The sequence below is a fragment of the Meles meles genome, chromosome 2 (genome assembly GCF_922984935.1).
Source record: "Meles meles chromosome 2, mMelMel3.1 paternal haplotype, whole genome shotgun sequence".
In the NCBI taxonomy this organism is placed as follows: domain Eukaryota; kingdom Metazoa; phylum Chordata; class Mammalia; order Carnivora; family Mustelidae; genus Meles; species Meles meles.
Genome location: NC_060067.1, coordinates 58,328,430 through 58,350,269, shown reverse-complemented (window position 1 = coordinate 58,350,269; position 21,840 = coordinate 58,328,430). Strand labels below are relative to the sequence as shown.

The following is a 21,840-nucleotide window of genomic DNA, read 5'->3' as shown; positions in this document are numbered from 1 at the left end:
GTTTAAAAGGACTGGTGTTCTACTTCAGCCTCTTAGAACACTTCAGTATAGAGAGTAGGGAGATTCCGTGAAGTCAGAGAGTCAAGTTTTACACATGACAAAGTGGTGTTGTGTGATGTTCTACTGGTATTATTAAAATGCTTCTAATGGAAGCATTTTACCCCAGTGACTTGCTTTGCCTATTTAAGTTCAATATGGTCCTTTTCTTTCAATGAATTGTTAGGATCCCATTTGCTTTTATTAGCATGTAGACTACTTAAGACCTTAATCCTCCCTTCCATGAGTAACCTAAGAATTCTAGGGGTTTGCTTGGTTCAAAGGAGTCATTCCTAATTCCAGCCCAGGTAAAACATACAAAACAAAACTTTTGGTTGTCCACCTTTCCCATTGATTGAGCTGTCACCAAATGGTGACACCATTGAACACTAGCCATGCACATTCCAGTAGGTGCTTTTGTAGAGGATGCTCTTGCTGACCACAATATTACCCTCTTACTAAGTTTCAATGTAATAATCCTTTTAATTCACCATTGTGTGTTTAACCACTGTTCCCCCAAAGGATATCTGCTCTGACAGAATGACTGAAAGCAGACAAACTTGCAGCCTCATTCATATACTGTACCAAAGCCACCACCCCAAAATTCTTTAGGCCTTACCTCCTGGTCAGTTCCATTCTGTGATCTACTGTGTTCTTTCTTGATGACAGGCCTTAGACCAGGCCAACCCTATAATCCATGACTGATTTCCTTAAATTTGCATCATGGAGAGGAATTGGACCCTTGGTTCCTTCCTTCTAGAAGACCGTGGGTGCTTTAAGCAAATAATCTCAACACCTTGCCAGCCAAAAATCCCTGGGAGGAAAAACCTTCATTCAGCTGCTACCAAGTACCTACTTATATGCACAACACTAAAAGAGTCACTTGAGTGACTTCTCTCAATAAATATCTCCTTCAAGGTGTCTCCTATCTCTACCCATATGTGTAGATGTGACATTTTTACAAATTCCATCTCATCAAACACAAGCACTTTGTTGAGGAATACTAGAACTGTGAGAGAACTTAGAAATAATGAAAGATACGATTTCATTTTGAGGATGAGAAGACAAACCCAGGGACATCTGATTAAGATCATGCTCTATAAAATGGTGGTATCAGGGGAGGAGGGAGATAAAACTGAAGGTGTTTAAGGGTACTAACTTGTAATGAGCAGTAAATAAGCCCTCGAGATCTAAGGCACAATATAGTGAATACAGACAATACTATTGTACTATAAACTATGTCATATGATGACAACAACAATCATATTACAATATATAAATATATCAAGTAACACACTGTACATATTACCTTAACACAGTGCTACATGTCAAATTTACTTATTTGAAAAAAAAGAACCCTACTCTAATTTAGCAAAGATCTGTCTCACTTCAGGGCCCAAGGCATGGTTTTTACTACCTTATGATAGCACCCATATTTTGGACAGCCAAAAATTCAAAAGACCATTTCCTCCAGACAGGAAGGTGGATAGCTAGGGTAAAATGAGGATTATCAGGATGGGGAGCCCATTCATCTTCTTTACCAAATTTATCATCAGTGCCCACTTTGATAACTTTGAAAATACTTCTTCCAATTAGCATTCTCAAATATTTGGGAAGAATGGTGGGGAAAGCAAGATAAAAGCAAGATTTTTCAGTCACCGAATTTCCATAAGTGACATCATGAATTATATATTGCTGTTGCTAAGGAGATGTGAGAAGTACGTATCACAAGGGAACAAAGAAATTGATTGCATCGAAGATGAGTAGTCACAGGCTTTGGAGAATCATTCTGCCTTTTGAGTTGTTATGATCAGTTCTCTGTAGTAACAAAGACATATCAGTCTTCTAAAAATACCCAATCATTTACCCATTCAGCAGAGAACAAAGAAAAGATCAGTGCAGTGTTCATAACCCTCTTCCATTTCACAGCACATAGGATGAGGGGTCCTTTTCCCGCCATATTTACCAAGAATATTTACCCTCTCCTTGTTTGTTCCATGAGACAACACCCAATCTCTAGAATTTGAAGATTCTACCTTGGAAATTCTCAAATAGGAAATGACTCTTTTCTCTAAGTTAACAACTAATTTCCAGTCAGTGAGTAATTTCTTTTTTCCTGAAACTTCCACTCAGTGGAAAACAAATGAAGAGGGAAAAACTTAAGTAAACAAATCTGAAAAAGAGACCATGACACAGAGAGATGGAGGCACCTCTAAAAGTACCAGTCAAAGAAAGCAGGAGCTTAAGGTTTATCTCAAACAAAACCGTAATTTTGACTGGCCCCTGATTGAGCCTCACCCCATGAATGACTTCCAGGGCCTCTAGCTCTTTGGGACTAAAGGAAAGAATTATTTTTAGCACAACTATTTGGAAACCTCTGAGAACTTGGATCTCTTTTTCTGTCTGGTACCAAAGCAAGTTTTTCGCCGAAGCTCTCATGAAAGATCCGCAGTCTCTTGTGGATTTAGAATCCTGGAGCAACCCACCAACCCAGAGCAAGGTATGGTGTTTACTCTTTTTTTAGAACTTTGGCTAATGTAGATGCAAGGGCCTGTTTCATAACGGTAGCTTTCTGAGTTTATTCAACAGACAGCTGTTAGAAAATTCCATAAAACTGAAGGCCTGGGTTCCAATCTCTGGTCTGACGCTAGCTATGTGGCCATAGACAAGTTATCTGACTTCTTGAGACATCTGTTCCTTGTCCAATCTACCACAAAACAGTCTTTTGGAAAGAGGATATGGACTTAACATTGCTCCGTAGACTACAAAATGTGTGTCAAACGTCAGCATTTTTTACTGTTGTGCCATCATAGCACTTTACATAAAGCAGCCAAAGCTTTGTAAATCATAAGTTGTTCTTTAAGGAAATAGTGATGAATAAATATTTTCTTTTTTCAACCTTTGTTGACCCTCCCCTGCAGACCAGTCGTTGTCCCAAAAATGTTGGTGGCACAGAGTTAATATTTTGGTGGAGAAAAAACAATTTAAATAGATAGCCATAACACAACATAGATATGAGGTGCTGCTCGTTGCATAGCGACAGAAGGGAAGGTGTTCCATGGCCAACAGGAGAGGCAGTTCTGAGGAGAGAAACTGAAACCCCAAAGACAGGATGAGGAACTACACAACAGAAGCAGCTGGAATGTGAACACCTCGGGTCCCCACCCTGTCTTGCTCATGCCTAGAGCCACTCCTAATGCAGCTAGAGAAAGACAAAACTTGCTGTTGTGAAATCTCTTCCTCTGCAGGCCAAGGATATGTCATGTTTTGGCCACCCCTACTTACCTATCTTCTTCCTAATGATTTCCAGGCAGAATATATTCTCAAGTCGAATTAATAACTGAGTCCAGCCCTTCATCATGAAGTAATATTACAGTTTCCCTCACACAACGTGGGAGAAAACTCGAGTGTTTGGAGACAAAAAGAGCTCAGTTCAAATCCTGCCTGTGCCAATTGTATGGCTGTGTGGACGTGAATCCTCGGAGTCTCGATTTTCTTATTTTTAAAATGAAGATAATGTCACCTATTGCATAAAAGTGGTGTAGGGATGAAGTAAGCGGTGTTTTAGAATACCCAGCATAGTCATAAAAATACTAGTAGGTTCCCTGAATCCCAACTCATATTGTTTTTTTCACTTAGTATTTTGTATTGTAGGGAAACAGACAACAAATACACTTGACCATTTTGAAGCATTTAGTTCTGGGGCAGCAAGTATACTCACAGTTTTACAACCACTGCACCACCAGGCATCTCCAAAACTTTCTCATTCTCACCAACCAAAACTTGGTATTCCTTAAACATGAAGCCCCCACCCTACTCCCCAGTCCCTGGCAACCACCATTTTGACTTTCTGTCTCTATGATCTTGACTATTCTAGATGCATCTATAGGTAAAAATCATACACTATTCGTCCTTTTGTGCCTGGTCTATTTCACTTAGCATAAAGTTCTCAGATTCCTCCACGTTGTAAAATGGGTCAAAATTCCCTTCCTTTTAATGGTTGAATGATATTCCATTGTATGGAATATTGTGTTCATCCATTCGTCGGTTGATGGCTCTTGTGAAGACTGTTGCTATGAGCATGGATGTACAAATATCTGAGTCCCCATCTTCACTTCTTTTAGAAGTGCAACTGCTGGATCATATGGTAATTCTGGATTACATTTTTGAGGAATTATTTTATTATTTTTATTATTAATTTATTTTTATTATTATTATTACAGGAAGATTAGTTAGCACCATCCATCACCTCTCATAATTATCATTTTTTGTGTGCAGTAAAAGCATTTATTGTGTGTCATAATCACATGCCATAAAATCTATTCTCTTTTGAGTATACAAGGAGACAGTATTGTTAATTATAGACACCATGCTGCACATTAGGTCCCCAAAACTTGTTCAGTTTATAGGTGGAAGTTTGTATTATTTCACCAACATATCCCCATTTCCCCCACCCTCCAGGCCCTGACAACCACTATTCTACTCTCTGTTTCTGTGAGTTCAGTGTTTTGAATTACAGATATAAGTTAGATCATAGAGTATTTGTCTTTCTCGGACTTATTTCGCACAGTATAATGCTTTCAAGTTTCATCCATGATGTCACAAATGGCAGGGTTTCCTTCTTTTTATGGCTGAATAATATTCTATTGTATATATGCCACATTTTCCTTATTCATTTGTCAATGGACATTTAGTTTGCTTCCATGTCATGGCTATTGTGAATAATGCTGCAATGAATGTGGGAGTACAGATGGCTTTTTGATACCCTGTTTTCATTTCCTTTGGATATATATGCAGAAGTGGGGTTCCTGGATCATGTGGTGGTTTTATTTTTAATTTTTTAAGAAATCTCCTTATTGTTTTTCATAATGGCTATATCAATTTACATTCTCTCAAGCAGTGCACAAAGATTCCCTTTTCTCCCTATCCTCAGCAAAACTTGTTATCCCTTCTTTTTGCTGATAGCCATTTTGACAGATGTAAAGTGATATCTCATTGAGCTTTTGTGATTTTATTCCACTGATGACTAATGATATTGAGTATCTCTTCATGTACCTGTTGGCCATTTGTATGTTTTCTTTGGGAAAATGTCTATTCAGATCCTTTGTCCATTTTTAATCAGATTATTTGCTTTTACCTGTTGAGTCGTATGAGTTCCTTTTATATTTTGAATATCAACCTCCTACTTGATACATGCTTTGCAGTTTTTTTCTCTCATTCTGTACATTGCTTTTTCATTTTGTTGAATGTTTCTTTTCCTATGCAGAAGTTTTTAGTTGGGTGTACTCCCACTTGTTTGTTTTTGCTTTTGTTGCTTGTGTTTTGGTGTCATATCCAAAAATACTGTTGCCAAGACCAATGTCCAGGATATTTTCCCCTGTTTTCTTCTAGAGGTTTTATGGTTTCAGGTCTTATATTTAAGTCTTTAATCCATTTCAAGTTGATTTTTTGAGGGGTGTAAGTTAGGGATCCAATTTCATTCTTTTGTACGTAAATATCATTGTCCCAACATCATTTTATTGAAGAGACTATTTTTCCCCATGAAAGAAGTATTCTGGGCTTCCTTGTCAAATATTAATTGACTGTATATATATGGGTTTAATTTATTTTTTAAAAAAGAAAGAATCTCATCTGTGGGCACATTGTTTAAAATTTCAGTTTTTGCAGTGATTTATTCAGTATTTCTCCAAGTATTTTTTATGGCTAGTTTAGCAAGAACAAAGAGTTCTATCACTAAAAATCTTACAAAACACTACATACTACATTCATGCTTTACAGATTCAAAATATGCTTAACATAAAGGCTGTGAAATCTAAATTACCATGAAGTAAATAGAAGTTTAAAAAACTAAAAACCTGTTACCGTAATCCCTACAGAAAAATAGGATACATTAACATCCCAGGACAGATCTGTTCAAGATTAACAATATTTCCAGAGCTTTGATTTTCTCACTCCAGAGGAGCGTGATGTTGAAAAAAAATACATTTTAGCACATATTCTACATAAATTTGCATATTCAATGCAATCTTTCAAAATATTTTATATAAGAAGTGTGACTGCAAATGTGTATGAAGTTTTTTTTGTAGTTTTGAAAATGATCTAAAATTGGATTATAGCGTACATTGAGTTGTATACTTCAAATTGGTCAGATTTATGGTGTGTAAATTAAATCTCAATAAAGCTGTAGAAAATATTGTAATGTTTATAAAGCCATGACCTGCAGAGTTCAGCCCCAGCCAAAATAACCAAGTTCACTGCAAACCAGTTGGGAAGTGGGTGAAGGATAGATTATTCAATATAAAGTGTTGAAAATATACAGTTGGATCCCTATCTCACACTTGTTACCAGAAACATTCTAGAGGCACTGGTGTGGCAGTCAGTTAAGCACCCAACTCTTGGTTTCAGCTCCCGTCATGATCTCAGGGTGGTGAGACAGAACCCTGTGTTGGGCTCCAAGCTCAGTGCAGAGTCTCTTTAAGATTCTCTCCCGTTCTCCCTCTGCCCCTTCCCCACTTCTCTCTCTCTTTCTCTCCCTCTCTCTCTAATATAAATAAATAAACCTTCAACTGAAAAAGAAAAAGAAAGAAACATTCTAATGGGTCAAATATTAAATGTGAACAAATGAAACAACAAAAGAACTGAAAGTGGGAGAAATCTTTTTATTATTATCTTGAAGTGAGGAAGACCTTTTCAAAATAATAAATTGAACTTCAAGAATGTTGGGGGCTTTTTTAAGATTTTATTTATTTATTTGAGAGAGAGAGAGAGCACAAGAGAGAGGATGAGCTGGCCAGGGAAGGGCAGAGGGAGAGGGAGAGGGAACCACATTGGGGCTCAATCCCAAGACCCTGGGATCATAACCTAAACAAAGGCAGACGCTTAACTGACTGGCCCCCAAGGTGCCCCAAGAATGTTTTTGTGATAAAATATTTTTAAATGCATTGAAGAAAATGAAAAGGCAAGCTGGGTAAAGCTATTTGTTGTTAATGTCATAAACTATGTACAGGGATGCCTGGGTGACTTAGTCAGTTAAGCGTCTGCCTTTGGCTCAAGTCGTGGTCCCAGGGTCCTGGGATTGTGACCCACATCAGGCTCCTTGTTCAGCAGGGAGCCTGCTTCTCTCTCTGCCTGCTGTTCTCTTTGTGCTTGCTCATTCTCTTTCTCTGGTAAATAAATAAATAAAATCTTTTAAAAAATAAAAGATAAACAGTGTGCAAACAGTATATAAAAAGAGTATATTTATTTATATATTTTAAATATATAATACATTCAAAAATATATCAATATTAAATATACATATTAAATCTATAAATATATTTATAGATTTAAGATATATATATATGTGTGTGTGTATATATATATATATATGAAAATCTCTTAGCTACCTGAAAAGGCTAGATACAAAAAGTTGCATATAGGGTGCCAACATGGGGAAGAAGGACACACAACAAACTAGCAACAATGATTGCCTCTAGAGAGGGAAAGTACATGTCTGTAAGACTGGGAGGAGGGAGAAAAGATTTACTTTTTATAAATGCGCATGTTCTGTCTATACCGAAAAAAGTAATTATTTAAAGTATTTCTAAATACTCTAGACTATGCAAAGTTAAAACAATTCAAGTCTTTTGTTTGTATTTTTCCAATATGGTGAAAGGGACCCACAGATCTCCAGAATATTTCTTTAAGTCTCTCTTTTCTCTTTCCCTTGTAATATTCTCACAGTCCATTCTCTCTGCTTCATTTTGTTTTTCATAAAACTCACACCTGGCCCCCCAAAATATCTCCTTCCTTGCCCACAACCTGAGGTTTTTTTGTGCCAAACTCTATTCTAGATGGTTGTAGAAGTCAATGACTAAGACAAAGTCCCTGACCGTCATGGAGATTACATTCTATCAGATTGGTGATAAACAATATTTTTAAAGTATAATAAAGGTAATAATAATCTAGTGAGTTAGAGGTGGTAAGTACAAAGAAGAGAAGAGAAAACAGTAGAGCAGAATGAGGGAGGGTCAGGATGTATGAAAGGCTATTGCAATGTTAAATACAATTTAACATTTGTGTAAGATTTACAATGGAATATAATGCCTCCATCAGAAAGGATGAATACCCAACTTTTGTATCAACATGGATGGGATTGGAAGAGATTATACTGACTGAAATAAGTCAAGCAAAGAGAGTCAATTATCATATGGTTTCACTTACTTTGTGGAGCATAAGGAATAATACGGAGGACATTAGGAAAAGGAAAGGAAATGTGAATTGTGAGAAATCAGAGGGGGAGACGAACCATGAGAGACTGTGGACTCTGAGAAACAAACTGAGGGTTTTGGAGGGGAGGGGAGTCGGGGGGTTGGGTGAGCCTGGTGGTGCATATTGCATGGAGCACTGGGTGTGGTGCATAAACAATGAATCTTGGAACACTGAAAAAATTAAATTAAATTAAAAAAAAAGAATTGGCTTCAGGGAGAGGGTGGTATTTGAGAAGACTCAGAAAGGGGGATGAGAGGGGTTCCTGGGTGGCTCAGTGGGTTAAGCCCCTGCCTTCGGCTTAGGTCATGGTCTTGGGGTCCTGGAATCGAGCCCTGCATCAGGTTCTCTGCTCGACGGGGAGCCTGCTTCCCCCTCTCTTTCTGTCTGCCTCTCTGCCTACTTGTAATCTCTCTCTCTGTCAAACAAATAAATAAAAATCTTTTTAAAAATTAAAAAAAAAAAAAAGAAAGGGAGATGAGAGAGTGAGACATGTAGATGTCTTGGGGCAGAAAGTTCTAGACAGAAAAAACAGTATGAACACCCTAAGGCAGAACATTCCTGGTGTCACTGAGAAACACCAAGGAATTCATAGTGACTGGAGCTGGAGAGTGGGAAGGAGAGTAGAGGAAGATGAAGTCAGAGAAGTAAGGAAGGTGGGTGCCCGATCCAGTAGAGCCTTGAAGACCATGTACTATGAGGTTTTTGACTTCTAAGTAAAATGAAGAACTAGTGCAAGATGATGCCACTGTAGTTTTCCATTATACACTACACCCCTTTGTTATCATAGTAAATTGAGTCCCAAGACTTGAGCAGCCACTTACCACCATGCTGTCATCGTGCATCAGGCACCACATCATGTTTTTCCTCAATTCCAATGAGGATTGTTAATGGATAATCATTTTGAGTGCCTTTCAAAAATTCTAACTGGCTAGGACAGAGGGTGTCGGCCAGCGCCTGGGTGGCTCAGTCAGTTAAGTGTCCGACTCTTGATTTCAGCTTGGGTCATGATCTCAGGGTCATGAGATGGAGCCCTGCCCTGAGCATCAAGCCTGTTTAAGATTATCTTCCCTGCCCCTCTGCCCCACCTCTTTTTATATAAATTTTTTAAAAAATTATATTCTAACTGGGGATGCTTCTAGCATTTAGACTATAGCACAGACAACTGAATGGGAAGAAATCAAAGAGGGAGACAACCCATGAGAGACTCTGAACTCAGGAACCAAACTGAAGGTTACAGAAGGGAGGGGGTCGAGGAAAGGGGTAACCAGGTGATGGGTATTAATGAGGGCATGCGTGGTGATGAGCACTGGGTGTTACATGCAACTAATGAATCACTGAACACTATATCAAAAATTAATGATGTACTATATGCTAGCTAATTGAACATAATAATAAAAAATAAAAAATTAATTATATCCTAATGCATTTGTCAATGAAAGACAAACCATTTGTTCAATGAATGCATCTGTTTAGATTGTGTTAATTTTTACCTTCTTAGAGCAGTTTTTTCTTGGCTGTTGGAACTACTTCTATCCTTCCAAGCACATCTTTAAAATTTCTCCTTCTTCTACCCACCATAACCTGGAAGCTTACCACAAGCTTCTTGATAAACTAATACCCAACTATTGGTATGTTTGTGTTTTCAGCATCTCCACCAGTGTCTGAGATGCCACTGCCCAAAGTGCCTTCTCTCCACATAATTTCAAATCCCTCATAGAACCAAATCCTGACCTCAGCCACGGCATCTCATTCCATGTCTCTTTTTTTTTAAGATTTTATTTATTTATTTTACAGACAGAGATCACAAGGAGGCAAAGAGGCGGGTAGAGAGAGAGGAAGGGATGCAGAGAGCCCAACTCAGGGCTCGATCCCAGGACCCTGGGATCATGACCTGAGCCAAAGGCAGAAGATTTAACCCACTGAGCCACCCAGGTGCCCTCCATGTCTCTTTAAGCACCTTTTTATGAGTAACTTCTATGAGCATATTCCTCTCTTTCAAATTCCTTCTCAAAACCTCCTCTAATCAGTTTTTTACAAGAAAAAGCTAGCAATTTAATCACTATAGTTTGTTTTAACTATGGCAGGGGTATGCATAGAATGTTCTTTCATTTTCTTTCATCTGGAACACCCTTGAAAGGGCTTGTATCTTTATGAGATCCTCTGGGCTTCTCAGAAAGTGCCTTAATCCCAGTTGAGCAATGGGATCAGTACTTCTGAGTTTGTGTTATATTACAGCAGACAGTACACAGCAAAAATTTTCTCCTGGATTTGGGGGTGGGGGGGACACGTGGGGAGAGACACTGGCAACATGGAGATTTGGTCAAGAATACAGAGGCTATATTTGGGTAAATTGCCTCAGTTTTTCACTAATAAGATTTCTAGGAAACAGATTTATTTTGAACCACATGTGCACACTGTGTTTTTCTCAGTCTGTCATTCCTATGCTCTGGCAAATTTCTAGGTCTAATTCCAAGATGTTGCAATTTCCCCAGTGGTATTATAAAACTGGTACCATGTGCCTGGTTAATTTTCTGATGTGGCTGTCAAAAAACAAGGAAACTCCTTCCGATTGCTTTTTTCACATTTTAAGCTTATTTCCTTTGAGCGAGTATATGCCAGGCATATACATCAAGCATTGTTGAGATTTCTTATTAAAACACAGGCCCAAAACTATCCAAAACTATTGGATACTACTATCCAAAAACTATTCATTTACATCTCCCCCCAAAACATGTGTACGCATTGTCCATCCAAGAAGCTACTAATCTTGAGGACCATTGAGCCTAGAAAATCAGACGTCCCAGGCTATACTGCCCACCCCTCAGCTTATATGTCAAATTTTATACTAACAAACTTCATGTTATACTAACCCACTTCCGGATCCTATTTGTGGAGGGAAAAACAAAGTCCTATTAAATCATAGCTGAAGAGACCTGTTGTCTGCTTCCCTAGAAGCACGTGGCACCATGCATGCATGGTTTAATTTCACTCAGCTCTTTAATTGAGCCTTGTGTTAATGGCTTAATGGTTCACCAGGGCATTATATCCTGCAGATTTTAAATTAAAGTTTGAGAACCCCCATTGCAGGACATGCACAGTACTCCAATTAACACTAATTGGTTTTACACATGATTATCAAGTGAAAAACATGGTTTTCCTGAGAATTACACTTCTTTTCTCCTGCTTTAAAAAGCCTGTAAATTCTAAAGAAATGATCATGGATGCATGCAAAGACTAGATATACCAATGTCTAGCATAGGGTTTATATTGGCAGAAAACTGGAAGGAAATATCTACAATAGAGAATCATGTACATAAAGGAGAGTAGAGAAAAATGCAACTTTTTTAATGTTATGAATAATTTTTGAGACAGGAAGATGCTCATGATATACTGTTAAGTGAAAAAAGTTGAAAAAAATACAAGAATGGCATAATATCACTTTTCTCCACAACACAGACCAGAAGGATGTGTGTATCAAAATGTTAACTATAATCATCTCTAGTGGTGAGAACAACGTTAATCTTGTTCTTATTCATAGGCATTTCTAATTTTCTAAAAATAATGCATTATTTTTGCAAAAAGAAAGCATTCTTTTTCAAAATCCATCATTGACCACACCGGAAAAAAAATACAAGTGGCTTTGTTTTGAAATTGTTTAAATCAATCCTTCATCTCCACCGACCCTTCTGTGGGGCACTGAGAACTTTCTATAAGTAATGTGTTAATAGTTTCCAAGGGAATTATGAGAGTAAACTGGGTTTTATACATGCATGGAAAGGTAAGCACTGGAGTGAGAAGTTGCCGATGCCCATTTGCATGTTCATTTATGCCAAAACTTCCACCTGAGTGGGTGCATTTATGTCCCTGTGTTTCTTTTCCAGAGCCAAAGATGTTTATCTTGCTCTATGTTACAAGTTTTGCCATTTGTGCCAGTGGACAGTCTCGGGGTAATCAGTTCAAAGGAGAGAGCTACTCCCCAAGATATATCTGTAGCATCCCTGGCTTACCTGGACCTCCAGGACCGCCTGGAGCAAATGGTACCCCAGGGCCCCATGGTCGGATCGGCCTTCCAGGACGAGATGGTAGAGACGGCAGGAAAGGAGAAAAAGGTGAAAAGGGAGCTGCAGGTAATGAACAATGAAGTTCCCTAAACTCCCCAGGTCTGTGCTCCATGGGGAGTCTGCTTGGGATTTTTCTCTCTTCTCTCTTTGCCCCTCCTCCGACTGGTGCTCGCGCTCTCTCTCTCTCTAAAATAGATTACTAAATCTTTTAAAATAAATAAATAAATAAATGAGCACGCCACCTTAAACTGTTTCCTTTCTTTATTGCCTTTTCTAATGAGAATTGCTTCTGAAATCCCTTCTCTGCTTCACCTTCTTTAATCGTAATTAATATTGAGCCCTTGCTATGCTTTAGATACTGCTTGAAACTCTTTACCTGCAACCTTATTTTATTGTAATGACAACTTTTTCAGTTATCCCATTTTACAGATGAGAACACAGAGCAATAGCATGGTTAAATTAATTACTGAAGACGGAAGTTCACTGCTAGTGACCGGCAGAGCTGGATTCAAACACTGATGCCTGAGACCACAGGGCGATCACAGCTAGCAGGCAATGCCTGGGTGTGCAAGGGCATGGATAGATAGCAGACAGATGGACAAGGAAGGGAAATGGACAGACGAAGCAGAAGCAGGAATCAGGAACCAAAAGAACAGGTACCATCCTGCTCTGTGCTAATATCCAGAGCAAAGTCACATGAAGGACTTCTAGATTTTACTTTTCAGAGATGAAATGACAATAGCAGTGTATAGCCCACCCTTTCAGGTTCATCTCTTCCCCACCTATCCTGTAACAGCTAAAAAAGTAGATTCTTACAGCTCTTGATGGCAACACAATTGCCCTCTACTACTTCAGTAATTTTTACTTTTTCCCCCACAAATAAGTTAGCCCAGGAAGATTGCCAGACTCTGCAATCCTTCAGAGTAAACCAAATTGAAATTCTAGAGAAGCTGTGTTAACTCAAAGAGGAGGTGATTTGGCATCAATCTTTGAAAACAAGTTTCTGAGTGTAAAGTCTAGTATGAAAGATAGGAAAAGAAAAGTTAATCCATTCTAAGAAACAGGTCTCTATCTAGTTATTGCAGCTGATTTACTGATGTTACATGAAACAATAACATAATATATATGCAAGTTACCAGATAATAACTCATTTCTGTATTTGCGGTGCAGAAAATACTTGGAAAACCAATTGCTACCAAATGTGTATGAGTATTGTTCAATATTAGATAAAAAAAACTTTTAGGTAAAGGTTCAACATCTTATCTATGGTAACACTTATGAATACAACTTATTGTGTCATGATCATGAATAGCCTTGAAATCCTGTAAGAACACCAGGATCAGAGTTATACATGACCGACCCTTTTAGTTTACTATGTCTGGAAGCAATAATGTAGTGTTTATACAAGCAGGCAATGGAGTCAGTTGGATTTAGGCTCAAATCTTGGCTCCTTCAATTACTAACTTAGTACCCTTGGGCAAATAGCTACTTTGAGCCTCAGTTCCCTCATTTGTAACCTGGAAGCAGTAGGGATGATTGTGATGATTAAGTGCAGTAATACATATAAAACACTTCGTAGAAAAGCTGTCGTGTGGTACGCACTTAGGAAATGTTAGCTGTTGTTACATATCACACAGTGCTCCACAAACATGAGTCATAGCTAATTTCCTGAATATCCAAAGTTGTATAACAAACCAGAAATGAGTGATGGGTTTCATGAGGTAGTTCTAATGTCATTTAAAAATGGGCATATGGATATGCATTCAGATTAAACTGAATGTTCATAATTGCTACAATTTTAAATATACAAGACCAGCTACACCCCATAGTCATCTATCCACCCATGCATTATGCTTCAGCAAGGTTCTTGTGTACATATTGCTATCTGGTATTATTCTAGACCAGTGTTTCTCAACCTCCACCATAATGACATTTGGAGCCAAATAATGAGTACTGTGGGATGGCTCTCCTAGCATTGTAGGACACTTAGCAGCATCCCACTAGATGCCGGTGGTAACCTCACCACCTATGACAACACAAATGTCCCCAGACATTGCCAAACATCCCTTGGTGGGCAGTATAAATTTGTCCCCTATTACTGTTATAGACAATGAGAACACAAACATGAATAAGACATTGTCCTTGCCTTGATGAACACACATGGGGATGTGGGAGGCCAGTATAGAAACATATAATTACAATATTCATCTTCATTATCATATCCATTTATTAAGAACTTACTGTGTCAGGAATTTTACATTTAGTACTTTACATCTACCATAACCCTGTTAGAAATCATTACCATCAACAATTACAATGTTACAGTGAAAACATTTAGATTCACAAATAAAATGACTTCCCCAACCTGAGATGGCTTAAATCCAATGTACACAAATACACATATAAGGATATGTAACAGCCAAGAAAGTTAGGAATGTCTGTGTGTTCAATGAAGTAAAACACACCCCATTTACGAACAATAGAGATGGAGCTCTGGGGCTTTGGGGACAAGCTTTTAATGCAGCTGAAACTGGACACAATGTGGCCTTTGGTTCTTCTGTCCCCTCAAATGATACCACATATGTCTTCTCATTCATATAGTCGTTGTAAACATCCCCATCACATGCATCCAATCAAGTGCAAGCAGAATCAAGCATAGTTTTGTCCAACTTCTTTACCTTAAATTACAAGCACAGAACTTATTATACCAAATTAGAAATGTCCTTTTAAAAATATCTGCCTCCCTCATTGGTCTATGGCAATTACTCTTGTAGCCTAATATTGCAAGTTAATCTGAATGCACATCCCTATAGATATCTTCAAATAACACTAGAACCAGCTCATGAAACAGATCATTCTACTTTATTAAATGGCTTTAGATATTCATGAACATATTTGCAGATCACAGAATAATACATAGTAACAGCTAACTTGAGGGTGGGACAGGTGTCATTCATGTCCAGGTCCCACTCAGCCCCTTGCATAGTGCCTAGCATGTAGTGGATAGTCAAAAAATATTACATGGTTTAGATGTATGTATACATGCACATGTAAATCCATGAATGGATGGATGGATGGATGGATGGATGGATGGATGGATGGATGGATGGGAGAAAGAAATAGTACTGAAGAAGAAATCTTTGTAAGCCCATTTCCTAGAGAACTAAGAATTCCTTTCTCCAAGTGTCAGTACCTAAGCGTAGACTAACCACTACGCCATTAATTCTCCTCTCTACCCAAGCATATGCCTGAATAGGAAGAGGGAGAGTGATGTATCCCTTCTTTCCATTATTCATTAATTGGTCCTTAGCACCGGTGCAAATCCTTCATGCAAACAGGAAGAATTACTTCAATTTATTATAGCTAATCCCTGATTATCTAATTCAATAACCATAGAAAATCCACACACTGAGATTGGACTTAAATCCAATTCTTCATATTACAAATGGAACATTGGGAACACAGACAAGAAGTTACTAGCCCAAAGTCACAGAAGCAGGAGGATTGGAGTACATAATAGTTGAAATTGTTGTTGATGCCAAAAAGTTTTATTATTAATATATCAAAGGTTACTCAGGGAGAGAGCAGAAGTTAAGCTCCTATTGAAAATAAAAATAACAATTTAGAAGTTGTGGTCCTCGATTCACAAATAAACTCAACAGTAAGATAGTATTCATATTTTATTTCTACCAAAAAGAAGCAAAAGGTCAGACTATTTCAAGAAATAAACACAGACAATACTCTGGCTGGGACCAGTGGAATTTCAACTTCACAACAAAAGCCACCTAGAACTTGAGGACAGTTCTATGATCAGTAATAACACTGATCCCAGTCACCAAAAAAGGATTTCATTCATGGTTAGAATCTTCTGTGCACCATAAATTGTTAAAAAACCTCTTTCCAAAATTACTAAAACAAAGTACTATACGTTTTAAGGGTATAGCATTAATTTTCCCCAAATTTACGTTATCCAGAATATTTCTTTCCTACATTTCCCAAATAACTGAAAAATTATTAAGCTGAAGCACTGATATACATGTAATATTCAATAAAATGATACCAGAGCACTATCAAGATAAAAAGATTTAGCTTAATAAAAGTTCCTGAGAACAAATACATAGTTAAGAGTATGTAGTTAGCTACACAGTATACCAGTAATATATTTTCTTTGACTACAAAAGCCATGATAACTTACCAATAATTTGGATATTTTTGAAGGTATATAATTATACAAGCATTATTTATGGAATGGATTTGAGCATAAAAATTAAATGACATTTCATGTTTTGTTATTATATATATAATTAAATATATATTTTATATAACATAATACATATATTATATATGTATAACATATATTTTATATAATATATAAATAATATATAATATACATTACATATATTATATATATGGTTTAAAAATTGAATAGATGTTGCTTATCCCTTTCAACCAATGATCATAATTTCTCTGCATTTAGCCTGTGGTTGATCTGTAGGTATAAAGATTTAGACAACAGAAAATATTTCACTGTGGTGATTTTGAATTTGTTGAAATCCTTTCACAGATATTATGTCTTTTCTATATATAAGGAGACCCAGAGAAATTAAGGGACTTGCCTAAAATGATACAACCATTTAGCTGCAAAGCCAAACAGACTTTAGGATTCTTGATTCCAGCCCCAAAGGTAAGAGGCACTTTGACGAAGGGGAAGCATCATTACACTAGGACTTGGATTCCAGTCTTAACCTTGCTACAGAAGCAAGTTTCTTCTCCTCTCTGGGATTCAGTTTTCTCCTCCAAAAAAGGACTACAGCATCGGGGTGAACCGCACTGTTGTTTGGTTATTGTAGCATATTGAGCCCTCACTACGTGCTGGTGCATTCTACAATGTATACTCCAGCACCTGCCTCGGGGGGATGCTCAAGCTCCAGAGTCAGGCAGGCGTGAGTTCAGGTCACAGCTCCATCACTTACTGCCCGTTCCCTTGAGCAAACTAACTTCTCTATGGCTCAGTCTCCCCTCCTGCAAGGGAAGCAATAATAATTTCCTAATCCATAAAGTTTTTGCAAGACATAAAGAAGACAATGTCTGTGAATAAAGTGCTGTCCCTGGTACACAGTAAATGTTGAATAAATATGAGCTAATCTAATCTTCATTAATTCTTGTATTATTAATACCGATAGAAGTGGAATGGGGCATAAGACAAAATAGCCTTGAAGGATTCATCTGGTTCTGTCTGCCCCCATGACCCCACTCTGGGGAATAATATCATTATGCTCACTGAATTTTCCTGTAGTGACAAATACTGTATGTGACTGATTTCATTGCAGATGATTCATCATCAAAATGGCATTTAAATGATTTCTCATGTACTCAGGAAAACTAACCTGAAATTCTGATGAAAATTTTCTACTTCCGTTTTAATGCATCAGTGATTTTTTTTAAAGATGCATTAGTATTTAGTAGTGTACTCTTGAAAGTTGATTGGAGAGACACATCTAGGGTGTCCTGGCACTTTGTGGGGCATGCGGTTTGTGACTGTATATATGGAGGAACTATTAATTAAACTGTAAACTCTTTTTAAAGGTTTGAGAGGTAAGACTGGACCACTGGGCCTTGTTGGAGAGAAAGGGGACCAAGGAGAGACTGGGAAGAAAGGACCCATGGGACCAGAGGGAGAAAAAGGAGAAGTAGGTCCAGTTGGGCCTCCTGGAGCAAAGGGGGACAGAGGAGAGCAAGGGGACCCAGGGCTGCCTGGAGTTTGTAGATGCGGAAGCATTGTGCTCAAATCTGCCTTTTCTGTTGGCATCACGACCAGCTACCCAGAAGAAAGGCTACCAATTATATTTAACAAGGTCCTCTTCAATGAGGGAGAGCACTACAACCCTGCCACAGGGAAGTTCATCTGTGCCTTTCCAGGGATCTATTACTTTTCTTATGATATCACATTGGCAAATAAGCATCTGGCAATCGGGCTAGTTCACAACGGGCAGTACAAGATAAAGACATTCGACGCCAACACAGGGAACCATGATGTCGCTTCTGGGTCCACGGTCATCTATCTACAGCCAGAAGATGAAGTGTGGTTGGAGATCTTCTTCACTGACCAGAATGGCCTCTTCTCAGACCCAGGTTGGGCAGACAGCTTGTTCTCTGGATTTCTCCTATATGTTGACACAGATTATCTAGATTCCATATCTGAAGATGATGAGCTGTGATTGGACTCATATCCTGAATGTTCCAAGATCCTTATGGCAGACACTTTGAATTAATCTGGGGCCTTGGAAGGTGGAGCAAGCAGAAATGAAATCCAAAGAGACTCCCACTCAGATTCCAAAGCACTTACAGAGAATTCTAGCAGCATCTATTAAAGCAAGATGAACCACCAAATGGTTGAAAGCACACCAAAATGAATTCTATAAAACAATAACCCCAGATAAGAATCCTCTCGAAAGCAATGTTCATAAATATTTAAACAAATTAAAGACAATGTTAACAAATTTTCTATTAAACTCCCTGAGTGATAAAATCAGCTGGCAATGATACTGTCTCATTCAATCTTCATAAAATTGCATTTTTGCTTGCTGTTTAAGAGAATCATAACACCCGAGACGAAGTCTTTAACGATTCTCAAAAGTCAAAAACTAAAGGTAAGAGATACTGAGTAATATCTGGCAAGCTAAAGTGAAGCAATAACTTCCTTTGTTTTGTTATTTGTTCCTTCACGCTCGTGTATGTATTCACTCAACAACTCTTTAGTAGGCCTGTGTAACCCAGACACAGTAGTGGTGGGTCAGATTTAATAGTGAGTTAAAACAAAATTTCTACCTTCATACAGGCTGGTTGTGATGAGCATACTGTCACAATTCAGTGAGATGAGCACCTGACAGACTGACTCAAAGTGGCTGCACATGGGAGCTGCTCTATCCTAGAGAAGGGAGCCAGAGAAACTTTTACACATGGAAAAACGTTAAGCATTCTAAGTTGTGTGTGTTTAGGGAGGTGGGAGGAATACAAAGAAAACATGAATTCAGCAGCTGCATTCACCCCAACTCACCCTCAAAACACCACTGGTATTTGCCATTGGAAAAGGGTAAAAATCTGAGAGATAGAGTGGACCCAAGAGGAGTAATGTAAATGAAGAGACACAAGTTACTGAGATCAGCCTGGAGAGCATTCTCCTAAATCCTTTAGCCTGACAGTTTCCCAAGACAATTACTATTCCTCTTAGCTTGTGCAAGAATGAGGGCACTACTCTACATTGTCAGGAAGCATTATTTCTCATAGATCTCCAAGGTATTGAATTCAAGTAAAGTGAAGTATATGTTCACTGATTTATCATGTGTTGATGGGGGTGAACGGGAGGAAGATGAAGAGAAGCCAGACGTCTGTACAAGTAACTGTCCCTTCCAAGCCTCACAGCTCCCACAGTCCCGCAGTCTCTCGGCGTGAGCGTCTGGTTCCCTACTGCAGCACAGTTCTTCACCATTCCATCCCAGTCAGGATTCTCTCCCATCTGCCGCCCCCTTACGCTCTTCCTTTTTGGTGGCTTCTACTCCTCCTTCCATGTGTTCTCTCTTGGCTCATTTATTTGATAAGGTTTTTTTTTTATGCCTCCTCTGTGTGAGTCACCACAGGATTCTATGATGGTGGAGGAACACCAAGGTGAATACGGCCCAGCCCCTGCCACCCAATTTCCAAGGACATGAGAAAGGAAATGACATGCACACACATACACACATACACAAAATACCAAGAATTCTGGAAATGAGCAGGCTAAAACATGCTAAGTGCTAAACTGGACATAAAGACAAATGCTCTGGAAGAAATGCTGAGGGGAACAGGTTTACTCTCAAATTGGGGAGTGAGAGAAGAGGGCTTGGGAAATCTCCTCCGCCCCTTGCACTTTCTGAGGTGGCTGGGACATAGAAGGGCCAAGGTAGGGAGAGAGGTAAGAATGGGGACAAAGCATGAAAGTGAAAGCACAGACCCAGAAGAGCCTCAAATGTCAACCTGACAAATGTGGACCTCAATTATGAGGAACCTTGGAGTCCCTGTGTGTCCCAGAGCTGGGGGCTGCTGTGATCAGAGATGACACTGGAAGTGATCAAGCAGCGATGTGTAAGGGCAATGCCTGCTTCTCCCATCGGCAGACCTACTTCCCAACATCTTCTCCTGCATGCCATGCTTTGCCCGTTGGTTGCTCTCCTCCAGAGTCAGGACACAGGTCTGGAAGGCCAAGAGCAATGAAAGTGGAGAAGAAGAGAAAGCAAAGGTGGTTTGGAATAGTCACTTGCTATGACATAATAGCTGGACCTGGAAGGCCAGGCTACAGAGTGTAAAAAACAGCCAACAGCAGAAGCTCTGAGGAACATGAGGAACATGAAAATATGGGCCCTTTGAAGACCATGGGATTTGCTGGAGAAACTGGAAAAGAAGGATTTATTGTAGAAAATCATGACTCACAAAACTATTGTGTAATTTAATTTTTCTTTCTGATCGCGATCCATTCATGCATTCATTTTGTGGACATTGTTTACTTACCTTTTAAATGTTTCTTTCATTGCAAAGCCTATTTTGAGTAGCTTTTTTAAACTCTTGCTTCTTCAGCTGGTTCTAGGCCCAAAGATGAATTTTATTTTGAAATATCTGGTGGGCTGGTGATGGGGACCAGAGACCTAAAGTGGGAAAGGAAAGACTATTTTGGTAATAAAAGGATAAACTCCTTAAGCAAACATAGGTATCTTTTATTCCTTAAAAAAGAAATGACAGATAGCATTTATCCACATTTATGGGTATTTGTGTAAAAAAATAATGGAAGACTGATTTTGGTTTAAAAAAAAGAATTCTAAGTCTCATTCCAATCATTCTTTGTGAGGGCTGACTTGTAATGAATATGTATTAAGAAAGATTTATTAACCATATAACATCTTGTTCCAGAAAGGATTTAGAGTCACTTGCAAAGACAGATAAAACACAGAAAGAATGCATTAGTCAGAATCAGGTGAGAATGAAAGGGCAAAACAAATTTTTAAAAAGTGAGAACAGCACAAAACATGTGTGTCACTGTGTAGCACACTTTCGGGACATGTGTGTTTCCTTGTACCTGTGCATGCAAAAGGGCATTCCCAGGTCATTCGTCATTGTGAATGATGTTGTTTGCAGTGATAAGAAGGTTCTATAAATTCTGAATATACTTCTGTTCCAGTCTGTGAAAATAGATCATGGACATAAAAATATTTCAGAAATTGACTAACGTGTTGTCTGATACCTTCTTCTCTCTCACCTTCTGTAGCCTTAACTTCCAACAAACAACATCCATACCCCAACTGTCACCAAAGCCAAAGCTAAAGGACATTGTTGATGTTGTTCTTCCCTTTTCCACTGAATTTTATTCAGTCTAAATTCCTTACTGTTTCCAGTTCTTACACATACAGTTCTGAGTCATCACATCTTTCCATCCCCAATGTCAAGGTTTCATTCATACACTCAT

The 21,840-nt window shown here is 38.5% G+C and overlaps 1 protein-coding gene across 2 annotated transcripts in view; it reads left to right on the top strand.

Moving 5' to 3' along the window:
* Positions 1-21,529, top strand: part of C1QTNF7 (C1q and TNF related 7) — a 75,641-nt gene extending 54,112 nt beyond the window's left edge. For both annotated transcript variants that reach the window (XM_045986962.1, XM_045986954.1), the window contains exons 2-3: positions 12,168-12,413; positions 17,934-21,529. In XM_045986962.1, the coding sequence (XP_045842918.1) occupies positions 12,176-12,413; positions 17,934-18,565 (870 nt within the window). In that variant the 5' untranslated portion in view covers positions 12,168-12,175 and the 3' untranslated portion in view covers positions 18,566-21,529. The remainder of the gene's footprint in view (positions 1-12,167; positions 12,414-17,933) is intronic.
* Positions 21,530-21,840: the final 311 nt, after the last annotated feature.